This window comes from Mauremys reevesii, linkage group 1, assembly GCF_016161935.1.
Source record: "Mauremys reevesii isolate NIE-2019 linkage group 1, ASM1616193v1, whole genome shotgun sequence".
Lineage (NCBI taxonomy): Eukaryota > Metazoa > Chordata > Testudines > Geoemydidae > Mauremys > Mauremys reevesii.
The window spans coordinates 332,053,567-332,076,896 of record NC_052623.1 but is presented as its reverse complement, the minus strand read 5'-3'; the positions used below and the strand labels follow the sequence as shown (position 1 = coordinate 332,076,896).

The following is a 23,330-nucleotide window of genomic DNA, read 5'->3' as shown; positions in this document are numbered from 1 at the left end:
TACCTTTGCAAATAGCAAACAGTGTTTTTTAAGCAAGCCTTTTTTAATGATTGATTTGCCCTGAGGACTTGGGATGCATTCGCAGACAGTATAGTTACTTAAAGTTTGTTAACATGTCCGGGGATTGAGAGGAAATCCTCCAGGGACATCTCGATGAAGCGCTCCTGTAGGTACTCCAGAAGCCTTTGCAGAAGGTTTCTGGGCAAGGCATCCTTGTTCTGCCCACCGTGGTAGGACACTTTACCATGCCATGCATGTAGCAAGTAATCAGGTATCATTGCGTGGCAAAGCATCGCAGCGTATGGTCCCGGGACTGCTGGCATTCAAGAAGCATCCGCTCTTTATCTTGTTCTGTTATCCTCAGCAAAGTGATATCGTTCAGGATAACCTGGTTAAAAATCAGGAATTTAAGTAAGGGGGGTGGCCATTTTTCTACTGGGTTCGTGGAATGCAGCAGCTTAAAAAAAACACTTTCCTGCACGTAGCGGCGGGGAGGAGGGTGAAATGCCGATGATCTTTTCTGTTTGGTCACCGGCGAGGCGAGCTTCCCAAGCTACCGGACAAGCAGTGGGTGGGGAGGGGAAGGTTGTTGATTAGCAGGAGCTAGCGTGGTATTAGCCATGCGTTGGGGGAGGGTAAATCACTGAGACAGTGGCTTACCATGGCCGCATGCAAGCTGAATCCTGATGCCTGGACCTGTGTCTGTGAGATCTGTAACCCCAGAGATGCAAGCAGTCACTATTAAGATGAAAATGCGACCTTGTAGGGAAATCACATGTGCTATGTAAGGTGAATAGTGCTTTTCACTGTGAAAGAGTATAACCATTGTTCTGTAAAATGTATCTTTCTAAATATTTATCTCCTCATGCAGCTGCAATTTTTCAAGCGTCCCTCCTCCATCCCAAAGGCTAGCACAGATAAGGCGGAGGAAAAGAAGACGCGAGATGAGATGTTCTCAGATATTATGGAAGTTACACGCAATGAAAGAGCTCATCTGAATGAGTGGAAGGACGTGGTTTCAAATTACAGGAAAGAGGCCAGTGAACGTGAGGACAGGAGGGATGAACGTGAGGACAGGAGGGACAACCGAGATGAGAGGTGGCGGCAGGAAGACCGGCAGGAAAATCAGCGGTGGCGGCAGGAAGATCAGCGGTGGCGGGATGCAACTCTGGGGCTGCTGCGTGATCAAACTGACATGCTCCGGCGCCTTGTGGAGCTTCAGGAACGGCAGCAGGATCACAGAGTGCCGCTGCAGCCCCTGTATAACCACCCTCCCCTCACCATGTTCCTTAGCCTCCTCACCCAGACGTGTAAGAACGCGTGGGAGGCTCTGCACCCGCCCACTCCACCCCGTGGACAGCCCAACCAGAAGGATGCCGTTACTCTGAATTTTTTTAATGGCCTTCTCCATCCCTCCTTTCCTCCTCCCAAAGCACACCCTTACTTCTCTCCCTCTTTTATAATGAAAAATAAAGAATTAATGCTTTTAAATGAGAGTGACTTTATTTGCATAAGTAAGCTGTACTCGAAGGGGAGGGGAGTTGCTTACAGGGACTGAGTCAATCAAGGGGGTTGGGTGTTCATCAACAAACACAGCAGTCACACTGTACCCTGGCCATTGATGAAGCTCGTTTTCAAAGCTTCTCTGATGCGCACCGCTTCCTGGTGTGCTCTTCTAATCTCCCTGGTGTCTGGCTGCGTAATCAGCGGCCAGGTGATTTGCCTCAGCCTCCCACCCCGCCATAAAGGTCTCCCTTACACTCACAGAGATTGTGGAGAATACAGCAAGCAGCAATAACATAGGGGACATTGGTTTGGCTGAGGTCTGAGCGAGTCAGTAATGTGCGCCAGCGAGCCTTTAAACGGCCAAATGCACATTCCACCACCATTCTGCACTTGCTCAGCCTGTAATTGAACAGATCCTGACCACTGTCCAGGCTGCCTGTGTATGGCTTCATGAGCCATGGCATCAAGGGTAGGCTGGGTCCCCCAGGATAACGACAGGCATTTCAACATCCCCAACTGTTATTTTCTGGTCTGGGAAGTAAGTCCCTTGCTGCAGCCGCTTAAACAGAGTAGTGCTTCTGAATACGCGAGCATCATGAACCCTCCTGGCCATCCCACGTGGATGTTTGTGAAACGCCCTTGTGATCCACCAGTGCTTGCAGCACCATTTAAAAGTACACCTTCAGGTTTAAGTAATTGGTGACATGGTGCTGCGGTGCCAAGATAGTGATATGGTTTCCATCTATCGCCCCACAGTTAGGGAATCCCATTGCAGCAAAGCCATCCACTATGGCCTGCACGCTTCCCAGAGTCACAACCTTCGTAGCAGCAGCTTAGTGATTGCTTTGGCTACTTGCATCACAGCAGCCCCACAGTAGATTTTCCAACTCCAAATTGATTCCCGACTGACCGGTAGCTGTCTGGTGTTGCAAGCTTCCACAGGGCTATCGCCACTCGCTTCTCTACTGTGAGGGCTGCTCTCATCTTGGTATTATGGCGTTTCAGGGCAGGGGCAAGCAAGTCACAAAGTTCCATGAAAGTGCCCTTACGCATGCGAAAGTTTCGCAGCCACTGGGAATCGCCCCACACCTGCAACACAATGCGGTCCCACCAGTCAGTGCTTGTTTCCGGCCCAAAATCGGCGTTCAATGGATAGAATCTGCCCCATTACCATCAGGATCTCCAAAGCGCCGGGCCCGCGGTTTGAGATAATTCTGTGTCCACGCCTCATCACTGTCATCGCCGCGCTGCCGTATCCGCCTCTTACTCGCCTCGGTTCAAGGTCCTGGTTCAGCATATACTGCACGAGTGCGAGGTGTTTAAAACATCCACGATTGCGGTATGGAGCTGAGCAGGGTCCATGCTTGCTGTGCTATGGCGCCTGCACGGTTCACCAAGCAAAGGGCGCGAACGGTTGTCTGCCGCTGTCAGGGAGGGAGGGAGGTGAGGCTGTACCCAGAACCACCCGCGAAAATGATTTTTGCCCCATCAGGCACTGGGATCTCAACCCGGAAATGCCAAGGGGCGGGGGAGGCTGCGGGAACTATGGGATAGCTACGGAGTAGCTACCCACAGTGCAATGCTCCAGAAATCGACGCTAGCCTCGGACCGTGGACGCACACCACCGATTTAATGTGTTTAGTGTGGCCACGCACACTCGATTTTATAAAATCTGTTTTACAAAACCGGTTTATGCAAATTCGGAATAGTCCCGTAGTGTAGACGTACCCTTAGTCTATCAGCATTTTCCTTATTTTTTTAATATCTGTAATAATGCCACATGACACGTTCAAGACCTTTCTTGTAACAGTTTTTCCAAAGGCAGTTAAACATAACTACAGATACCTTTGTCCAAATTCTACAAAGATTTATAGCATATGCAATCCCAGAGTAGATACAAGGAGTTCAGATCAGACCAGAATTCAGTCCCTTTACCTCAATTCACAATGCTTTTGTTCTCAAATCTGTAAGAGGAGTCAGTGCCCCTGAACCATTCCATTTTTTGATTCAGGAGGTTGCTTTCAGTAGTCAAAATTTACCTGTCTAAATTAACTGAACAGCACCATCATTTTTAAAAACTAGCTATGTATTCTTTCTCAATCTGTGGGTAGTCAAAGTGTGGAACTATCTCAGAATGTTGCAGGCTAGGTATTCCTATAGTAAAACTAAAATAAACCTAAATTATAGCAAGAAAAGTAATTTGAAAACATTTTAAAGTTTTGTATTTTTTCTTTTAGCTGATGCTGACATCACAGTTATTGGTTCTGGGCCTGGAGGATATGTTGCTGCTATCAAAGCAGCTCAACTTGGCTTTAAGGTAAGAGGGAACTTGTGCTGGATAAACCGGGTAATATAGCACTAATCCAGATAAATTCAGTAGGGGTTCTTGCAACACTGGAAAAATGAAGTTCCCTGGCACTGGGCAACCCCGAGTTGGAGCACCCTCCTGATGCAGGCTCTGTTCTGGCAGGCATACCTGCCTCAGTTTCTCTTCAGCCTCTCCCGAAATAATCCAAAGCATCTTCTCAAGTATATATATAGCCGGGGGAAGGGGAGGGATTACAGAAGTCTCATGCATATAAATCATAACAAAATAAGCCCCAACACCATAATCCAAATTTCACCAGCATAGTCCAATGAGTACATGCAACATACTGCCTTGGCAGCCCCCACCATGCCCTGACTCTCCAGCGCAGTCCACCTCAGCCCTTTCAACTGGATTGCAAGCCTGATCTTCCCAGCGGGAAACACCTTGCTGGGAGCATCCTTTCTAGGGGAATCTCCCTGCTCCTGTCCCTCTCATGGTTCATGTGGGTCCACCCTTCTAGCCCTGAAGATGTCAGTGAGTAAGCCCCTCTGCTGCTCCCCTGCCTTCAGCCTGAGACTTTGGCCAGCAGGCAGCCCCCATTGCTGTTGCTCTTGCCTTGAGGCCTCTCCACCCCTCTGGCCAGCCAGCAAGCTCCTGTTGCTGTTATCCTGCTTCATCTTTCTCCCAGCTCCCAAACATAGTCTCCTAGCCAATTCCTCCCTCTTCCCAAGGAGGGCCTACAGAGCTTTCCACTCTCTGCAGACTCTCTCTCCCAGGCATCTGTCACCTGCCCTTCCAAATAGAACCAGTCTGTTCAGATTCTCAGGGATTTCCTCTCACTGAGTCTCTCCCTAGTCCTATATAGTCCACACATGCTTGCTCGCCCTTTTAACAGGCAAAATGGGAGCATCTGCTGTGGTTTCCCAGGGCTGTTTGTAGCTTGGGACACCCAAACTGTGAGAACTTGATTTCATTTCCAGATTAATGGTAATAACTAGTTCTTATATAGTGTTCTTCTTCATTAGATCTCAGCATTTTACAGAGGTCAGTATCATTTCCCCCATTTTACAGATGTGAAAACTGAGGCACAGATAGAGGGGAAGTGACTTGTCCAAGATGACCCGAAAGCCCGTGGCAGAAGTGTGACTAGAACCCAGGTTTCCCATGTCCAATCCAGTGCTGTATCCACTAGACCATGCTGTAGATTAACGTCCTTAACTTTGTCTTAAGCAGACACTGATTGTAGAGGCACCATTTTTCATGTTGGTTTATTAGTATCTTTTGAACTGTGATTATTAAAATAAGTCATGCTTGATTTTTGTCACTCGGCGTGAGGGCCGTCAAATTAGCTTAATTTTTATTTAGAATTTATAGATTAGACGGAAACCAATGGTAAACAGTAGTCACACGAGGTGAAACAGCTACATTTTAAATACAATGAATTGGATTGGAGAGGGAAGCATATTTATAAAAGTAGTAAAGAGAATGCCAAGAGGAAAAGTAGTTTTCTCCCAAAAAATAAAACTGTTGGGTTCTAATCAAAAGCAACTTTTAAGCAATCTGCCAAAAAGGGTCAGAATGAATAACAAATTTAGTGCCTAACTGCTGAGAGATTCTGTGAAATTGGCTGAGAGAACACCAATAAAAATAATACCCAAGTCTTACGTAGCACTTTTCATATGTAAATGCAGGATTTCCTGGAACTTATCACCACATTAGTTTATTCTGAAAAACAAAAATTGGTGGAAAGAGAGAATCATTAGTGTGGTTAAGAGCAGTGGAAATGTGCCCCTGCAATGAAGCCAAAGTTATTTAATGCCAGAGTGACCGGTTAAGTACTGTTTGTCATGAACATGAATAAAGATGACTTGGGGCTATATTAAATACATGGACTGAATGTTGGAGATGAGACTATAGATATAGATTATCCTAGGTGTAATTTATATGCATGAGCTTGTTCTTTTTGCTATTCCCTCTGCCTCCTTTGAATGTCCTTTATGAACAAAGCTGCTTTCATGTAATGGGTACTAGTTATTCGTAATTTATACAGATGATTCAAGTGACCTCTGTTTCACTCTCTGAACAATGGGAAGTAAATGAGTTTTCTAGAGTAATTTTTGAAAATATTGAGAGATGAAAATATATTTTTCTAAAGATATTATCACAGTTCAGAACAACTGCCCTACATTTTCCCTCAGTGGTCCAGCAAGGGTACCCACTCTTAGGTTTCTAGCTCCCCAGCTGTTGCCTCTCTTGGATGGAGACCCACATCTCACTCCCCTGTGACCAGGGTATGTCCAGTTCTGCCCAGTTCCCTGCTTTCACTGTGTATTTCCCAGTAAAGATGGTCTGCCTAAATAGACCTACTTGCTTTCTCTTCAGAGACTGGTAACAGAGGTTGCTCTGGGTAGATGTTACCACACAGTTCTTTCTAAGCAAGCCTACTTCATTCTCAAGGTAAAAAGCATTACAGAGAAAACATATTAAGACAACAAAAGAACCTACACATCTGCTCATAAGTGCCAGGCATCAACCCCACCTCTGGGGTTTAACTTACTTCAACAGTTAAGTAAGGTTTAACTTAATTCAGTGAGGTTTGTTCAGGAGATTGCAGGCTATTGTCAGTGTGTCACAACTCAGCACGATTCTCACTTCATGAACATAGCTTTACTGGTGGAACTCCCTTAGTTTTAAGCGCTTTTGTTTTTTTAAACCTCCTGGAGGGTGGTAGTTGCAGAGTATTATTTTCCAGGCCCCTACTGGCTGTCATGTCCCAACTCCACCCAAGTATAAATGCTGCCCTCTGAATGTTCTGATAGGTTCTTTTTGTGACCACAATCCCTACAGCACCGTATGGTTCACTGGCCATTGCGCCAGCTTTTTTGAATCTCAATGATGCCTTGTTAGGGATCTTTTAATATCCTTTTGCTTTCTATGCAGGTCTGGTACAATTGTGCTAAATGAGAGTCCATTGCCTCTAGCACTTTGGCCCCTGTCTGTGCTTCAGTGCAAATAGTTCTGTTGCCGTGACCCTTCCTTTGTGTGTTGGTGGCCAGTACCCCGGTATGACTGAGGTTTTTTGTTTGTTGGTGTTTCCCAGAATTGACGCACCAGTACCTGAATTAAAGTGCTCAGCGCTACAGCTTTTATTAGGAGCCTTAAGGCTGCTTGGCTCCTACTTCCTGTTCCATTCTTTTGATGCTACATTTCTTTTTGTGGCTCTATGCTTACTTCTCTTTTGGTCCAATGTTTCCTTCGAGACATTTATACATGATGCGTTGTGTCATAGGTGTGACATCTAAGGAGGGAGCCTTCAAACCTGATCAGTCTGCATTGTCTGCCTCAGACTCATCTGTGGTGTGCAGGGGTACTGAATATGTTTGCATGCGTCATACTAAGCATTGAAGAAACATGTGGCGTTTCAAGCCCTCCTTGAGGTGATCCAGTGGGAGACTCCTCTCAAGGAGGAACAGAGTTATTTGAAGTTTAAGCTCTTAAAGCAAAAACCTGATTCAGACAAATCCATTGCACTCCAACATTGAGTGTTAGTGCTACCTGCATTGACATAGGCCCTGATCCCCATTAAGACCAGTGTAGTGACTTTACCCTTGAAGCAGCATGTGCTGTGGTTGAAGCAGAGGGTTCCAGTAAGTAATGGCTTCTCGTTGCACTAGGTGAGGCCTTGGCACTTGTAGTTGATGGTACTTAGAAAAATGGCTCACTGGATGAGACAGTCTCCACATGAGATAAAGGCAGGAGGTGCCAGAAGGGAGCTAGTAGCTCCTTAAGGCAGCAGTCAAAAAGATGTTGGATTGCCCCTCCTGCATTCATGTGCTTGAAGGGCGATTGGAAGAATCTGTGCTCAATGCAAGAAATTCTGGCCTTGACACTGGCGCTTCATGCGCTGGCACAGCCATCACTGGTTCTTATCAAAGCACTTATTACACCATTGCCTAGTGAATTCCAGTCACCTGACTAAGAGCTTGTTGACAGTTAGGCTGATGAGAGCTGCTGTTTGGATTCAGATGAGACAGAAAAGTCATCTGATACCGAATACATCACTGTGGAGAAGCACCAAGACAGTGAGTCTGGAGGGGAGAATCCTGCCCTTGCTCAATCCTTGCAGAAACTGTTCAAGACAGCTACTTCTAACTGAAGCTGGTCAAGGAATCTACAAGGACTATATCTTAGAGGTATCTTGGCCTGGAAAGCCCTATTCAAAAGGGTTACCATGCATTTGTATCCTGTTTTGGACCAGCCCATGAATAATGCGGGGCTGAATGTAGCTGCTATGGTCTTGAAGGCAGCTGAATAAAAGTTTTAGCTTCAAAACGTAGCTTCAGTAAGTCCCTGTTCTGGGCTTTCCAGCAGCTCTTCAACATTAGCTTGGTTCAGGAGTGGTTTTGGTCTTCACACCCAAAATGGAAAAGATCAATCAGTGATTATGCTATTATATAGGAAGGGAAAGGGGCTTAAACTTAAACGTTGTTTTAGCAGTTTTAATGCTAACGTCTCGTTTGCTTTGGCAGAAAATGAGCAATTTAAGGAAATGGTTGAAGCACTTCACCCAGATATTCTCCTCCAGACAGAGTTAAACTTACAGCTCCCAAAATGAGGGACTCCCATGTTGAACCCTGTGCACTCCAGAACTTCTTTGCAAGGAAGAGAGGCCAAGATTTCTTGTTTCCAAGAAAAGTTTTGTTTTCTTTCCAGGTGTCCCTTTTTTGTTAGCCAATTTTTGCACAGGGTGTTGTTCCTGACTGATGCCTTTCTGGAGACTTGTATGTTGTCTGATGATGGATTTTGAAGAGAGAGATTTCTTCTATCCATCCTTTCTTCCTCCCTGTTTAAACAGTTGGCATTGGCCTTGTTATTGCTGCTCAGAGCAGCTTTATTTTCATTTTTCTTCTGGGATATCCCTAGAACTTCTTAGTGAGAATCCCACAAGGTGGTGGTATTTTTATAGAGGGAAACGTTACTTGCCTTGTAATTGTTTCTCTCAAGGTGGAGAAGATCATTTGACAAGATTTACTGACCAATCCATTCCCCTCAGTGTTAAAGATTCTCTTTTTACTTGTCTTTCCCTATTTCACTTTGTTTTTCATTATTCTGAGGCATTTTTTGATCCTATGTCAATTTAATTCAAGGCAATTATCTTTCAGAGAGCTTCAACTCCTGCTCAGTTGAAAGAACTTATTGAAACACTTGAAGGGAGAAGGCAGTGTTTATACTTCTTTACAAGTATAAATGGTGACAGTGGGTTACCCTGCTATCATTGCTCAAAAAGTATTTGTTTTAAAAAAATAGAGAGAGTGAAGAGCTAGCGGAGTTCAAATCAGTCTTCAACTAAACCCAGGAAACGAGAATCCTGCACAATATCATGGATCCGATGAAGTGGGTATTCACCCATGAAAGCTCATGCTCCAAAACGTCTGTTAGTCTATAAGGTGCCACAGGACTCTTTGCTGCTTTTACAGATCCAGACTAACACGGCTACCCCTCTGATACTTGACACAATATCTTGTGAGAAGTAGAATTACAGGATGAGTAATTTTCCTTTGTCATTGGTATTCATTGAGATTTTCAAATCTGCTTTTAGGAAATAAAAAATGTAGTATTGCTCTAAAAGGGTTTTCTCCTCTTCTATTCCAGACTGTTTGTGTGGAGAAAAATGAAACGTTGGGTGGAACCTGTTTGAATGTTGGCTGTATTCCTTCCAAGGCAAGTGTGCATTTATCTCTAATTTGTATCATGTTTTCACTGTGGTTTTGAATAGTGATGCAGTGGGAAGAGACCGGGGCAGATCCTCAGATGGTGTAAATTGTCATAGTTCCATTGACTAGAATGGAAAAAGAAGGGGAACGGATAGCAACACAAGGAGAGAGAAACAGATTTATTTCAGAGCACCAATGAGCTGACAAGATTATGGCGTTAACCAACTAAACACAATCAAGTCTCTTATACTAGAAACACTATGATTACCCCAGATGATCAATTCTTTAAACCTCTAGCATGAGTGAGCTTATTCTGAAGGGGCTTGCAGCATTAAGTCAAAGATGGTCATAATGCTGTTGCATTTGTAAATGAGTGAGCCATTTACGGTTCATAGTCATTTAGTGTCTATTTTCAAGTTGTTGTTGGCTGTGGTAATGGTCATCTTGAGATGTTCTTGGAAAGGAAAATTCCCATTTCAGATGATTTGCTATTGGGATACTGCAGCTACTATTGCCCCATGTCTGTTGTAATGTATTTACAAATATTTTATATAGATTTACAAACTAACTTGTCTTTTTCCTTTTCTGTTGTGAAAAAAATTTGCTTTGTGAAGTTATTTCCTGTCATCTGATAACATACTTTGCCACATTGGTAACTATTTCTGTTTTCTCATTCTGACTTCTTTGTCTGCTTAAAAAAGAAAAAACATCATTACAAGCCTCCCATCTGAACCATTCTTTCAAAGCCCACTTGGTTGGGAGGAATATCTCGGGGGTTTGTTTTGTTTTTGTTTTTTTGATGGAATTTAAACCCAAGGTTTAAGCACATCCAGTCATTAAATATATGCATTTCGTTCCTGGTGTCAATAGTGGTGTTTTGGACAAATTTCCAATCTGTGTTTCAGTTGAACACAATAATCTTTGCTCCTGATTTAAGCTATGGTGCAGTAATGTTGCTCTGTGCTGTTGAAAGAGCTGTTATTTCAGTGGTGAATGAAGTGATCCCTGTATAGAATTTATCTTTTTACGTTTCTAAAGCACTTGGAGATCCTTCAAGATGAGAGGCTTTGGGAGCAGCACATAATGCAAGATATATTTTATCTGTCACTTGGTTATAGTTAGGGCTATAGTTAGGGCTCCGGGTCTGTCAGGGATTCTGTGACTTCATGCAACCTCCATGACTTCTGCAGTGGCCAGTGTGGCTGGCCCCGGGGACAATCACACCGGCCGCTGCTGGAGCAGCTCTGCAGCCAGCCACACTGGCCGCTGCTCTGGCGGCCCCAGGCAGCTGGCCCCGGGGACTGCCCAAGCAGCAGCCAATGTGGCTGGCCTCGGGGACTGCCTGAGCAGCGGTCCCAGAGGTGGCCAGAGCAGCAGCTGTGTTTCGTCCCCCAGTCCCGCCCCAGCAGTGGTCGGAGCAGCAGTGGACCCTCCACAGCTTTCCCCTCCCCAGTGGTGGCCAGAGCAGCAGCAGGCCCCTGGGGCTGCTTCCTCCCCCCCCCCCCCCAACAGCTGCTGGCCCCCCTGGGGCTTCCCCCCTGCCTCTCTTCTCCCCCCTCCCCCCCCCCCAAAAGATTCAATCAGGGGTATTTATGATGCAAGTCATGGACAGGTCATGGTCCATGATTTTTTTTTCTTGCCCGTGACCTGTCCATGACTTTTACTAAAAATACCCGTCATTAAATCGTAGCCTTAGCTGTAGTTATATGGTTAGCTCTGTGGTTGCCACCTAGCTTCTGCACTTACAGAAATAGGGTGAGAGTTGTGAAGTGGGATTTATGCCCAGCCCGTAGGTCTTCTCCTGAGGCCATTTGTCACTGCCCTGTGTAATAGGGAGTGCTGAATAGGAAGTAGTACTGGATCCAAACTACCAGATTGACTGCAACACTCAGAACATGTGCAATATTTTTCATTACAAATTGCACTCACAGCATGCAAGTGAATAACATAACAGACATAATGATAAACTGTCTCTCACTGTTTCAAATTCAAGCTTTTACTAAATCTCCATGGTAATGCATTCATAGCAAGAGATCCATTAGTATCTAAACAAAAGTTTGCACTGCTTTGTGTTACTTAGCTTCTGAGCAAACAGGTACATAGAAGGGCTCAGAGCATTTAAAGTTTAGTAGAAAAAGAATTCTAATATAAATACTGGCACATCTGTTTTTTAATTTTGTAAGTCAGCTGAGCATTCTTCATAAGTCTCTAATAAAGGTAATAGCTTAACTCTACACAGTGTAGTGAAAATCTTTCCAGGCATCTGTTGCAAATCAGGTTTAGTGGTGAATAGTTTTGGGATCTGATTAAGGAGCTTTCACTCTTTTATGTCTTGAATTTATCCTCATTTAAGGTTTTTTATGTACATGCTGTTTCAACCTCACGGCTAAACTTAGATGTCATCCACAGTTTATTTTGAACAAGGAGAAAAAAGGTCTGTTAATAAAAGGGGAGAATAGTCCGTACTCATTAAGGCAATAGTAAGTTAAGTTCTCTGCCAAAACCCGATCACAGTAAAAGTGTTGGTGTGTGTTCGTTCATGGCTTATCTGACATAAAATGTTTTTCCTTTCTGCTTGCTGAAGACTTACACAGTGGTGTTGCTGATGGGAGAGTAATTTCTAAGTAGTCACAAATTAAAAAGAACAGTTTGATATAAATGTTAGTTTTGCACATAGACGCTGCTTACATTTATCTGGTTCACAAAAACAAACCTGATTATCTCAGCCTGACAAACTGTAGTTTTACTCAGAATATATATATAAACTGTATTATCGCAAATATAATAATGTATTTTTGAGGTTCATTTGCAGCCTCCCATAGTCCCAATTTTCTAGACTCTGGCATTCTGCAGATTTTTGCTCCTTTGCCCTGTTGCAGATTCACTGAAGTACAAACACGTCATCCTCATGCATCTCCTCTGGCTCTCCATTTCAGAGTACAGTTTAGAATTGTCCTCGTTACAGCAGAATCTCAGAGTTATGAACACCAGAGTTACGAACTGACCAGTCAACCACATACCTCATTTGGAACCAGAGCATGCCATCAGGCAGCAGGAGAGACGAGAAAAAGAGAGGCAAATACTGTGTTAAACGTAAACTACTTTAAAAAAAAAAGAAAAAGGAAAGCAGCATTTTTCTTCTGCATAGTAATGTTTCAAAGCTGTACTAAATCAGTGTTCAGTTGTACACTTTTAAAAGAACAACCATAATGTTTTGTTCAGAGTTACGAACAACCTCCATTACCGAGGAGTTTGTAACTCTGGAGTAGTATTGTATCAGAAGGACAATTATAATTTATTTTTTGAACTAGGTCTGTTTCCTGCTCCTCGTCCAAGTTTTCCTACATCCTCATGTTCCCTCAGATGTGATATTACGTGGTAGGGCAGAGAACAAGACAATTTTCCTCTGCAGCTCTTTGTCTCTGGAACATCCTAATTGTGTCTGTCTTGAAGTTCCATATTATTGTAATTCTCAGTGATAATCTACTGGGCCAAATTCATGCCTGCTTTAACTCTGTTAAAGTCAGCAGAGTTAAATGAGGCTTGAATTTGGCTTTTCTTTCTCTCGTTTAATTGTGTCTTAATTTTGCTCTCTATCTGCTTGCAGTTTAACTTTGTAACTGTGTTTAATGCGAAATTTTTTTGGAAAATGGCTTGTATAAAATATACTACTTAAAATGAAATTGTGTCCTTTGAATAAAGGTTTCGTAGTGATAATGGAGAAAGTGTTTATTGAAAACTAGCACTAAAATAATTTCTGCTGATGTGGGAATGAACAGTGATCTCAGCTGCTTGAAAGTTTTTAATATGATATGCTCTGATTCCATACTAAATGAATTCTTTTTTTCTGTGTGATAGGCTTTGCTGAACAACTCACATCTGTATCATTTGGCCCATGGAAAGGATTTTGCTAGTAGAGGAATTGAAAGTGAGTATGCAGTACAAGTTAGTGGCATTGCAAACAAGTATGGTTTCGCGCAGTGTGTTTTAAATATGCAAATCTTTGACTACTTTAACTGCTTGAATAGGTAGTAAGAAAACTTAGCAGGTTTTCCAAAATCAACTGAAATGTTAGAGACTTGTTTCTATTCCTTGAAATCATCTTCTTGGATAATTGTGACTTAGAATGTTTCATTTATTGCTGCAACAAAATAGAACTGGCCTCTAGCCATATTTGAAAAATATAAGGTTTTTTTTTGTATTTTGATGGCTGAATGCTGTCTTTAGCTCAGTTAGTGGGGGTCATTCCGCATATCTTACTGTGACATACAGAACTCATTTATTTTCAGATAACTTTTAAGTTAAGAGATGGATAAAGACACTGAAATACAAGGGAAAAGTAAAGCTGTATTAAAAAATTATAGTTACAGGAATCCACTTGAATTTAGAGAAGATGATGGAGCAGAAAAGTGGTGCAGTGAAGTCCTTGACAGGTGGAATTGCCCATTTGTTTAAACAGAACAAGGTTAGTTTGGGCTGTTCGTCATATTATTTTTCTGGGTAAATTTCTCCTTTTCTATTAAATCTACTTTTCACCTCAGAGATTAATTAGAATGGGTAATGAATGATCAGCAATGATGGAATTTGACTGCTTCACTTTTCGGAAGACTTGATTATGTGCAGTTCACTATTTTTATATTTAGTTATTTTTTCCTTTTCTTAAAAGAAGGGTGTCACATTATTTTCCAGTTTGTAATGTAGTGATATCAAGGTTAGTTTATCAGTGGAGAATTCATGCTTCATTAGAGATGTATTGAGATTCAAGTTATTTTGGTTGTAAAATATTTATGCATGAATTTAAATGGTGAAAGTTTGTATTTTCTGTATTCTCATTTGTAAAGGTTGTACATGTGCCTGGATTTGGAAAAATAACTGGCAAAAACCAAGTCACAGTATCCAAAGAGGATGGTAGTACTCAGGTTATCAATACAAAGAATATCCTCATAGCCACGGGTTCAGAAGTTTCTCCATTCCCTGGAATTACGGTATAATTTAAATAGTGACCTTTAATGGTCCAGTGTTTTTCATTATTGTGTTATTACTGGTTGTCATTATTGAGTAACAATTTTCTGTAGCTTATTAGTTATTGCTGTGAGATAGCTACTTTAGACAGTTTGAATTTTTTATGTAGTATACAGAAAATCTGTGTAAACTTCCTTCTTGAGGAGGTAAAAAGCTTTCTCCTTTGTTCATTATTAGATTGATGAAGACACAATTGTATCATCAACTGGTGCACTATCCTTGAAACAAGTCCCTGAAAAGATGGTTGTAATTGGTGCAGGAGTCATTGGTGTGGAGTTGGTAAGAGGCTTATTCATACAACTTTTGCTTCTCATAGATAAAGAAACAGGATGTAACCATTTGGCACAGAATTGCAAATGTTAATTTGTACATTGTGTTAGTATTTAATAGGGGATGATATAGCTGTGGGAATTTTTAATGTGAGAGAGAGAGAGCATTTCCTCTCCAAGTAACTGGTTAGATCATCCCACGTTGACAGTGTGCAAGAGTTATGATCTGATGGCTGATTGATAGTCTGTATGAAAAGCCAGGTTGTAGTTTAGTTCTCAGTGGACAAGTGTCCACATTATTAAAACTACTGTAACTTGTTGGCAGTCTCAGCAGAGAGTTGAAGGATTGGATGAGCATAAAGGGTGAAGTACATTCTTGCTTCTAAAGCCCTCCCAGTTCAGTGTTATGGGGAAGCTTGCACTGCAGTTGCCCCTGCTGAACCGGCTCTGTACATTAATAGAGAACTTTACTCTAAAGGGCTGTCATTTTAGCACCTTTAGAAGCATAAACACACTTGCAGCATTTAACATCAGGAAATCTTATTGATAGGATGTTTATCATCGCTAATAACCAATGGAGTAACATTTTGGGATTGAAAGAGGCCATGCAGCACTTCTAGGTCTGTCTCCTTTCTCCCCCTGTACCCTGCCCATCCCCACATAGATCTAATATTTTAAAAATACATTCTTTGGCCCTACAAAACTATCTTGAAAATTTGGTCAGACTATGCCATGGCCAGCCCAGGCGCAAAATCTACTCACCAGCCTTTTACCTTGATTTTAATGGGGAAAAACAGCAATATTTTACTTTCTCTCTGAAGTGTATTGGTGTGAGTGGGGGAGACTTGCTTAGGACAAGTAGATTTTTGCAAGGATGATTATGATGGTTATAGCTCTTGCTTTTGCAATTGCTTATGCACTTTTTGGGGCAGTAACTTGGACAGTGTGTTCTCTTAAGTAAAATTAAAGCTATCTGGCATTGTTTTGATAGGTATCTATTTACAACATTTAGTTCTATTGCCAAGGCAACTAGTGAGCTAAGTAGTGTGCACAGCTAGTCTGCATGGAAATGAGCTTACGTTATTGTGTGTCCTCCCTTCACCATTCCTGTTCCCCAACTTTTGCATGTTTGTTTCATACACCGTTTGCATCTTATTGATCTAGACTAGGGATCTCAGAGTCAAATCACCATTAGAGCCACATGAGGACTAGTACATTGGCCCAAGGGCTGCATCACTGAAACCTTTCAATACAATGATACAAAAGTAGTCAAAAATGAAGAGTAATATAGTATGCTATTAAAAGTCAGTGTATTAACTTTTTTAAAACTGTAATGCGAAGAGGGATTTTAGTAAAATATAAACACCTGTAACTATTCCTTATGTGGTCAGTAACGCTGATGATGATCTACACTAAGAGTCTATCAACATAGCTGTAATGGCAGGAACTTTTTAACGTAACTATTCATACAAAATACTTGGTCACTTTTAACAAACATTCTTCCCAACTACTCACAGCAAAGAATCATACATGCAGAACTTCAGACCTCAGACTGCTTGTCTAGTCCATGAGGCCCCACCTTTTCCCACCCATTCCCCACCCCAATTCCAACCCCTTCCCTAAATCCTCGCCCCGGCCCTGTCTTTTCTTCGTCTCCTCTCCTGAGCGCGCCGTGTCCCCACTCCTACCCCCTCCCACCTGGAAAGTCCTAAGTGCCACCAAACAGCTGTTTGGCAGCAGGAAGTGCTGGGAGGTAGGCAGAGGAGTGGGGACGCGGCGTGCTGGGAGAGGAGGGGAGCTTGGCTGCCAGTGGAGTCGGCATCTATGACTGGCTGCAGGAAATAACTCCAGCCCATGGGCCGCATGTTTGAGACCCTGACCTAGACTATAAGATCTTTGGGATAAGGATTGACTTTTTATTACAAATTTGTACAGCACCTAGCACCATAAGGTCACAGTCCCTGTGACTGTAATACATATAAACAATGTAATACATACATATTCCCAGGTGGAGTTATGGGCACATATCATGTTTATCACCATTGTAGTGCCCCAATGAAGGCCTTGTTATGCTATGCATTGCCCTATTTTGAAGAACTTACAATCTAAGCAGTAAATATTAAATCATGGAAGATTGCAGTTTCTCTTTCAAAGGTGTTTTTCTTTTTAAAAACAAAATAATGGTTTATTGTATTGACTGCAGGGTTCAGTTTGGCAGCGTCTTGGTGCAGATGTGACAGCTGTTGAGTTCTTGGGCCATGTTGGTGGAATGGGTATTGATATGGAGATCTCTAAAAACTTTCAGCGCATCCTTCAGAAACAAGGACTCAAATTTAAACTAAATACCAAGGTTACTGGTGCCACCAAGAGGCCAGATGGAAAGATTGATGTTTCGTAAGTGCTTAACACGTGAAATACAGGACTGATATATCCTTCCCTACCGTTAATCTAACTAAAAGTACAGCTTTAGATTTTGGATATAATTTACTATATAAATAAAAGTACAAACAGTGACAGTGGGACATGAATCCAAACATCAACTAAATTCAAAGCTAAGGCTGGTTTAAACTGTACTCCTAACTTACTCAGTTGTTACAGTGCACACAGGGATATAAAATATTTTTTTCTAACTCCAGTATTTGTCTTAATACCAGATGGGGTGAATGGAGGATGCAATTTCAGTCCCTACTGAATACCTTACAGTTTGGAAGTTTAAATTAGGCCCTTATTTACCTTTGTGGGCAAGACTCCCATTGACTTCAATCTGAAGAATTGCAGGGTAAAGACATTGGTGTCTTAGTGAAGTTAATAGCAAAAACAGAATCAAAACCTCACCTTTATTGGAAGACGTTCCCTCTGATACAGCATCAAAATAAGTATTTTTATTCTTCAGCGGATGCATCTCCGTGAATCCATTAATTCTTGACTCTTTGGTAACTGGTGTTGAGGTAAGAGTCATCTTGTCCATTATAAATTTTCTGGAGGCAAGGAGAGCAATCCAGAATAGAAGGTAGTAAACTCTCCAGTAGTGCATTTTCATAACTAAACTGAAACCCACAGAACGGATTTCTAATAGAAATGCTGATATGAAAACATGCAGAACAGATACTTCATGAAAAAAACCACACTTTGATGCTTTATGTGGATTTTCAGATTGTTTTCTCCCTGTATGGTGTTAGCAACCAAGGAAACTTAACATGAAATATGAATTTTAATGTCTTCAGAACTTATTTGCTTTTGTCCCATCTAGAAGTCAAAATTTTGTCTCACAATATAACTCTTACTACATAATTTTCCACTGCAAGCACTAGTGATTTTTCAAATGACTATGAATTCAGGTGTGGGAAGGAACATAAGGAGTAAAGTCTTTTTTTCCTTTTTTTAATAGAAAAGTAGTATTGGTTTATTAATAAACAGGAAAAATGAATAGTTACATTGACTGTACACAGAAATTACACTTTGTACACTTACCCATAACAAACAGAGAAATAAAACAGCATAACCTTGTACTTAGCTCAGAGGTAGAACTGACCACATGAAAGGAAATGACCTGCTGAGCATGGATAACCACAGAAACACTCAGATATTGGGGTGGTGGGAGCAGCTTATGGACCTAAATAAAATAGTATAACTCAATAATAATATAGTAGCAATGCTTTATAGATTTCTGATATAGATGAACTCTGAAAAGATCTTGAGATCCCTGCCATCTGCAACTGTGGGCTATCTAAACAAAATCATCTCTCGAGAGAGTGATTTCAAGCATTTCCACAATGCTCTCTAACTTCAGAGGTACAATGCTGTGGCTATTGTTTCAGTATTTGTAGTATAAAAACAGAGAATGTAGGATAAAATATTACTCAAGTAATTGTGTAAATTTATGAAACTCATAGTTTATCCTTTAGTTTAGTATATCACTTAATTGTAACAAGAGATTGTAGTATGAGGTGAACTTAAACCGCAAGTCCTATTTTGATATTCTTAAGCAAACTATAGTTTGAAATAGTTTCTTGCATTTTATTGAGACCTTTCAATGCCCATTCCTCTTCACTGCTATCTCTATATCGATTAGTCAAAGAAGTTACCAGGTCTCAATTATATTTAACATCTTCATGTTTTCTTGTAAGTGGTATCTGTTGACAGTTACTTTTTTTTTTTTCCCTACAGTATTGAAGCAGCTGCTGGTGGAAAGACAGAAGTAATCACCTGTGATGTATTGCTCGTTTGCATTGGTCGACGTCCTTTTACTCAGAACCTAGGGCTGGAAGATATTGGAATTGAACTTGATAACAAGGGTAGAATCCCAATCAATACCCGATTCCAAACCAAAATTCCAAAGTAAGCAAGATGTTTAAAACAATTTTCATTAGCTTCCAAATAATCACATTATACTTCACATATTCCTAGCAAAGATAACAGGATTTTTATTTAGAATGAGAGATCTTTATTAAGAAAGAAAAAAGTTAATTACTCTACAAAAATACTCCTTTTCATTTTTAATAGTAGCTGACGATAGTTTAACTTGTCTAAGGAAAGGAAAATTCAAATTTACACTTCCAAATAAATTGATACCGCCTATGGCGTTTTAGAAGCACAAAGGAGGCAGAGCAGTGTACAGGATGTAGCCTTTAGTTTTCTCTCGGGTTAAATCAGGTCACACATGAAAAGTAAGCATTTAATAAATAACAGTAAAGTTTATAAAGTTATTTAAAAAAAAATAACTAGCGCTAATCTATAGAAAATAGCTATTCAGATCAAATTGGAGGGCTAATCTAGCAAATTAAGTACAGAAGCAGTACACATTGGGTAATTATTTTCATCTGTTTTTGTTAGACTTTCTATTTACAAACATGTTTAAACTACTACGTTTATCATAAAATATATCTAAAATTCTCCATATGTACTTTTTAAACAGCCATGTTTTGCTCTTTTTCATTTGTCTCATAGCATCTATGCTATTGGCGATGTAGTTGCTGGGCCGATGCTGGCTCACAAAGCTGAGGATGAAGGCATTATCTGCGCTGAGGGGATAGCTGGAGGTGCAGTTCACATTGACTATAACTGTGTGCCCTCAGTGATTTACACACACCCTGAAGTTGCCTGGGTTGGCAAATCAGAGGAACAGTTGAAAGAGGAGGTACTGTCTGGTTTCTCTTTGGATCATATTACTTTAGGGTCTTGGATAAGTTAAAGTAAATGCATTTATGGGTTGTGGCTGCTCTGAATCACCATAGATGTGTGTGCCAAGAAAAATATCATGTATTCACTCTGTCAGTGCTCTGATTTAATAAGGCTGGTATCTCAGCATCAAACAGGGTTGAGTCATTGTGAAAGTTCACCCATTAGCAATGTGTATCGAATAGTTGTTGTTTGGTGATATTCATCTCTCCCTGTTGCCAACATTGTGTAAAGCAGATGCAATTCATAACCCAGGGGAAAACTCTTCACAGTTTATAACAAGCTTTTAGTCTGAAATGACCTCTTTTTGTGGCTTAGTTTTATCGCAAGTGTTTGGGGAGCAATGTGTTATTGAGCAGTGCATTCAGCAGGCATGTAAGATGCAACTGCATGCTGTGGTTCAAAGCACACTGTGCCTAGCATACTGAGTCTGTACCTGCACAGTCATTGGAAAAGCATATATTAGGGAAGAGTCTGCAAGTGCATACTGTAGTTAGTGCAGATGAGGTCTTAGTGCCATCAGAATGAGATCTGCTGTAGACCTTGTCTTGAAAAGCCACTACTCCTGCTGGAAGTGGGAGTACAGCTGGCCCTGTGAATAGGGCACCAGGGATAGTACATAGTGCCACACCAAAATATGTCCTCTTACAGTCTCGCTGTTGCTCTCCAAGTGCAGCTTCTCTGCCCCCAGGCAGGATTGGCTTTGTTCAGGTCTGTAAATGTAAAACATGTCTTGTCTAACTGGGAATGCCAGATTGTGGGGGTGGGTTGGTTGGTTGATTTTTTGATAAATTGGCATCTGTATAACACTCCTTTGCAGTAAGAAAATACTTGATTTGAAATCATCACCTGTTCTAATTATTTACATTTGAATTCGTGGTTTCTCGTTAATGATTTTTCCACACATGAAGCAACAATTTAAGAGCTCTAAACTGGTCTCTTGTGAAAGGTAATTTAAATGGTGCTGAATGTCTTTAGTTCATGTCCAAAGTAAGATGGAGCAGTTACTCCTTTACAATTCATTCTAATGAACTACTATTCTTGAGTCATGTTTTATCTAATACTGGTAACAGATGTTAAACATTTGTGAGTGTTTTATGAATGGAGAGCAATGCAAATAGTACAATGTAATAATTGTCAGTCAGGTGGGAGCTAACCAAGGGTTTAGATTAGTCAAATAGGTCATCTAAGCTACAGTTTCAAGTGTAAAATGAAGTATACCTGAATTTATGAACGTGTATGAATAGAATTTATGCTGAGTATATTAGATGGTAAGCACCTTAGAGCAGGAACTGTCTTCTGTGTATTTAAACAGCGTCTGCACAATAAAACCTTCACCCACTCCAGCAATATACACATTCACTGGTCCTTTATGCACTATTTGTTTCTGCAGTACACTGTGTAAATTGTCAGTGACCCATACCTATATTCTATAGGGGACAGAATACAAAGTTGGAAAGTTTCCATTTGCTGCTAACAGCAGAGCTAAGACTAATGCTGACACAGATGGCTTGGTGAAGATACTGAGTCAGAAAACAACAGACAGGATGCTGGGTGCTCACATTCTAGGCGCAGTGAGTATTATAAAAGATGGGAACCTCTTTCCCGGTTTCTCAGCTCCAATGGTGATAACTTATAAATTAAGAATTGTGTTTTTTGTATATCTGAAGAATGTTAATCTTCTACTTAGCAGGTTTTGAGAGGCAGAAGTGTCTTTCAAAAAAATAAAAATAAAAAAGCAGGCCAAGCTTTGAGTCTCGTGAAGTCACTGTATTTAGTATTTATTTTACATACTTTATTAACTCTGAATTAGACCTCATCATTTTCTGGCCAAGAAAGGGTGGATGCCACTTCTTTTTGGGTTAATCAGGTCTTCTCCTTGAGTCTCCAGGAGGGGGTGGTACAGAACAATGTGAAGAGTTGATCCATGCCATGGAAACTGAGCTAGCATCTCAAACAATAACAACCAAGAGAAGCAGGGGTCAGAATGACATTTCTTTTGCCTTCCTGGCAATTTGTATACAATTGGGGTATTGTTCACCACTGCCATCAATATCAAGAGCGAGTTTTTGGTTGTATGTATGCTTGCATTCTGTCATTTACTCTGATGTGAATTATTATAGCAGTATAGAACAGTGCAACTGTTGCGTATTTTTATCCTTTCTCAACTATACTGTGTATGTGTGACAGGTATGGATAGAGTCATTGACTAAATTAACCAGATGTTAATACTTAGCACTGCTGAATCTGATTATTTTTTTAGCAAAAGACAAAGCCTACAGGCAAGCTGGCTGGTTCATAGCCAGCTAGTAAGTTAGAAAAGCTTGTGCATAGTTTACATGTCTTTGCAATTGTACAGTTTGCACTAATTATACATATGTTACTTACAGGGTGCTGGGGAGATGGTTAATGAAGCTGCTCTCGCTATGGAATATGGAGCATCATGTGAAGATGTAGCCAGAGTTTGCCATGCCCATCCAGTAAGTTGGCATTAAGTAATTTATCATTCTGTAATTTTTTCCTTAGTGTTTGGCGTATAGCATATACAATTACATAGGAGTTAAAAACTTGTCCCTTCATTCTGTTCTAATGACTTTTACCTTTGTTTTTACTTCCTACAGACTGTCTCGGAAGCTTTCAGGGAAGCAAACCTAGCAGCATCTTTCGGCAAAGCTATCAACTTCTAAAATGCAAGCACAATTGTTTGTACATATATAGCACATTTCTTCTGAAAATGGACTGTTGGCTTTTGCAGAAGACTGGGTCTTTGAGTATTTCTAGAACTGAATTAAGTGAATTTCTTTTGTTTAAACATCAAATATTTAAACACATAGGGTTTGGAACAAGTGGAATTATCCAGTCGCTGTATATTAATACACTTAGAAACTTGTTTGTGCATCATGGGTATATCAGAAACAAGCTTAAGAGATAACAATTAAAAAAACCAACACATTTCATTGTTGCACAGCATAATGAGGAATGCTGGCCACAACTCATGGCTAATACCGTCCTGGTATCTGGTATATTCTTATCTGAAATACTGATATTCCAGTGGAATGCTGGCACTTCAAAATGCCGCTGTCACCTGGGCACAAAGATGTTGTGGCATTCTTTTATGTGAAATCTTTCACTATATATTAACTTTTTTTTTTCTTTCTGAAATGCAGTAACCAAACCTTTTGGTTACTTTGATCTAGTAGAGTTAGGATTATTTGGATGAGGCTATTTACTGCAGGTGAATTGAAGCTTATCTTTATTTGTAGAAAGCTAGTCTGGCAGTGTTGGTTCCCTTTATCTCCATGCATCATGTTTTCATATTGAAAACATGTCTAT

General features: G+C 41.0%; 1 protein-coding gene across 4 annotated transcripts in view; it reads left to right on the top strand.

The window, feature by feature from the left end:
* Positions 1-23,330, top strand: part of DLD (dihydrolipoamide dehydrogenase) — a 42,935-nt gene that overhangs the window by 5,251 nt on the left and 14,354 nt on the right. For 2 of the 4 annotated variants that reach the window (XM_039516393.1, XM_039516383.1), the window contains exons 3-14: positions 3,744-3,823; positions 9,467-9,535; positions 13,387-13,456; positions 13,893-13,993; positions 14,370-14,513; positions 14,728-14,829; positions 17,023-17,213; positions 18,987-19,157; positions 19,767-19,956; positions 21,434-21,571; positions 22,388-22,477; positions 22,619-22,687. In XM_039516393.1, the coding sequence (XP_039372327.1) occupies positions 3,744-3,823; positions 9,467-9,535; positions 13,387-13,456; positions 13,893-13,993; positions 14,370-14,513; positions 14,728-14,829; positions 17,023-17,213; positions 18,987-19,157; positions 19,767-19,956; positions 21,434-21,571; positions 22,388-22,477; positions 22,619-22,684 (1,412 nt within the window). In that variant the 3' untranslated portion in view covers positions 22,685-22,687. Of the gene's footprint in view, positions 1-3,743; positions 3,824-9,466; positions 9,536-13,386; positions 13,457-13,892; positions 13,994-14,369; positions 14,514-14,727; positions 14,830-17,022; positions 17,214-18,986; positions 19,158-19,766; positions 19,957-21,433; positions 21,572-22,387; positions 22,478-22,618; positions 22,888-23,330 lie in introns of those variants that run through there. The other 2 variants (XM_039516373.1, XM_039516404.1) reach the window with 1 other exon arrangement.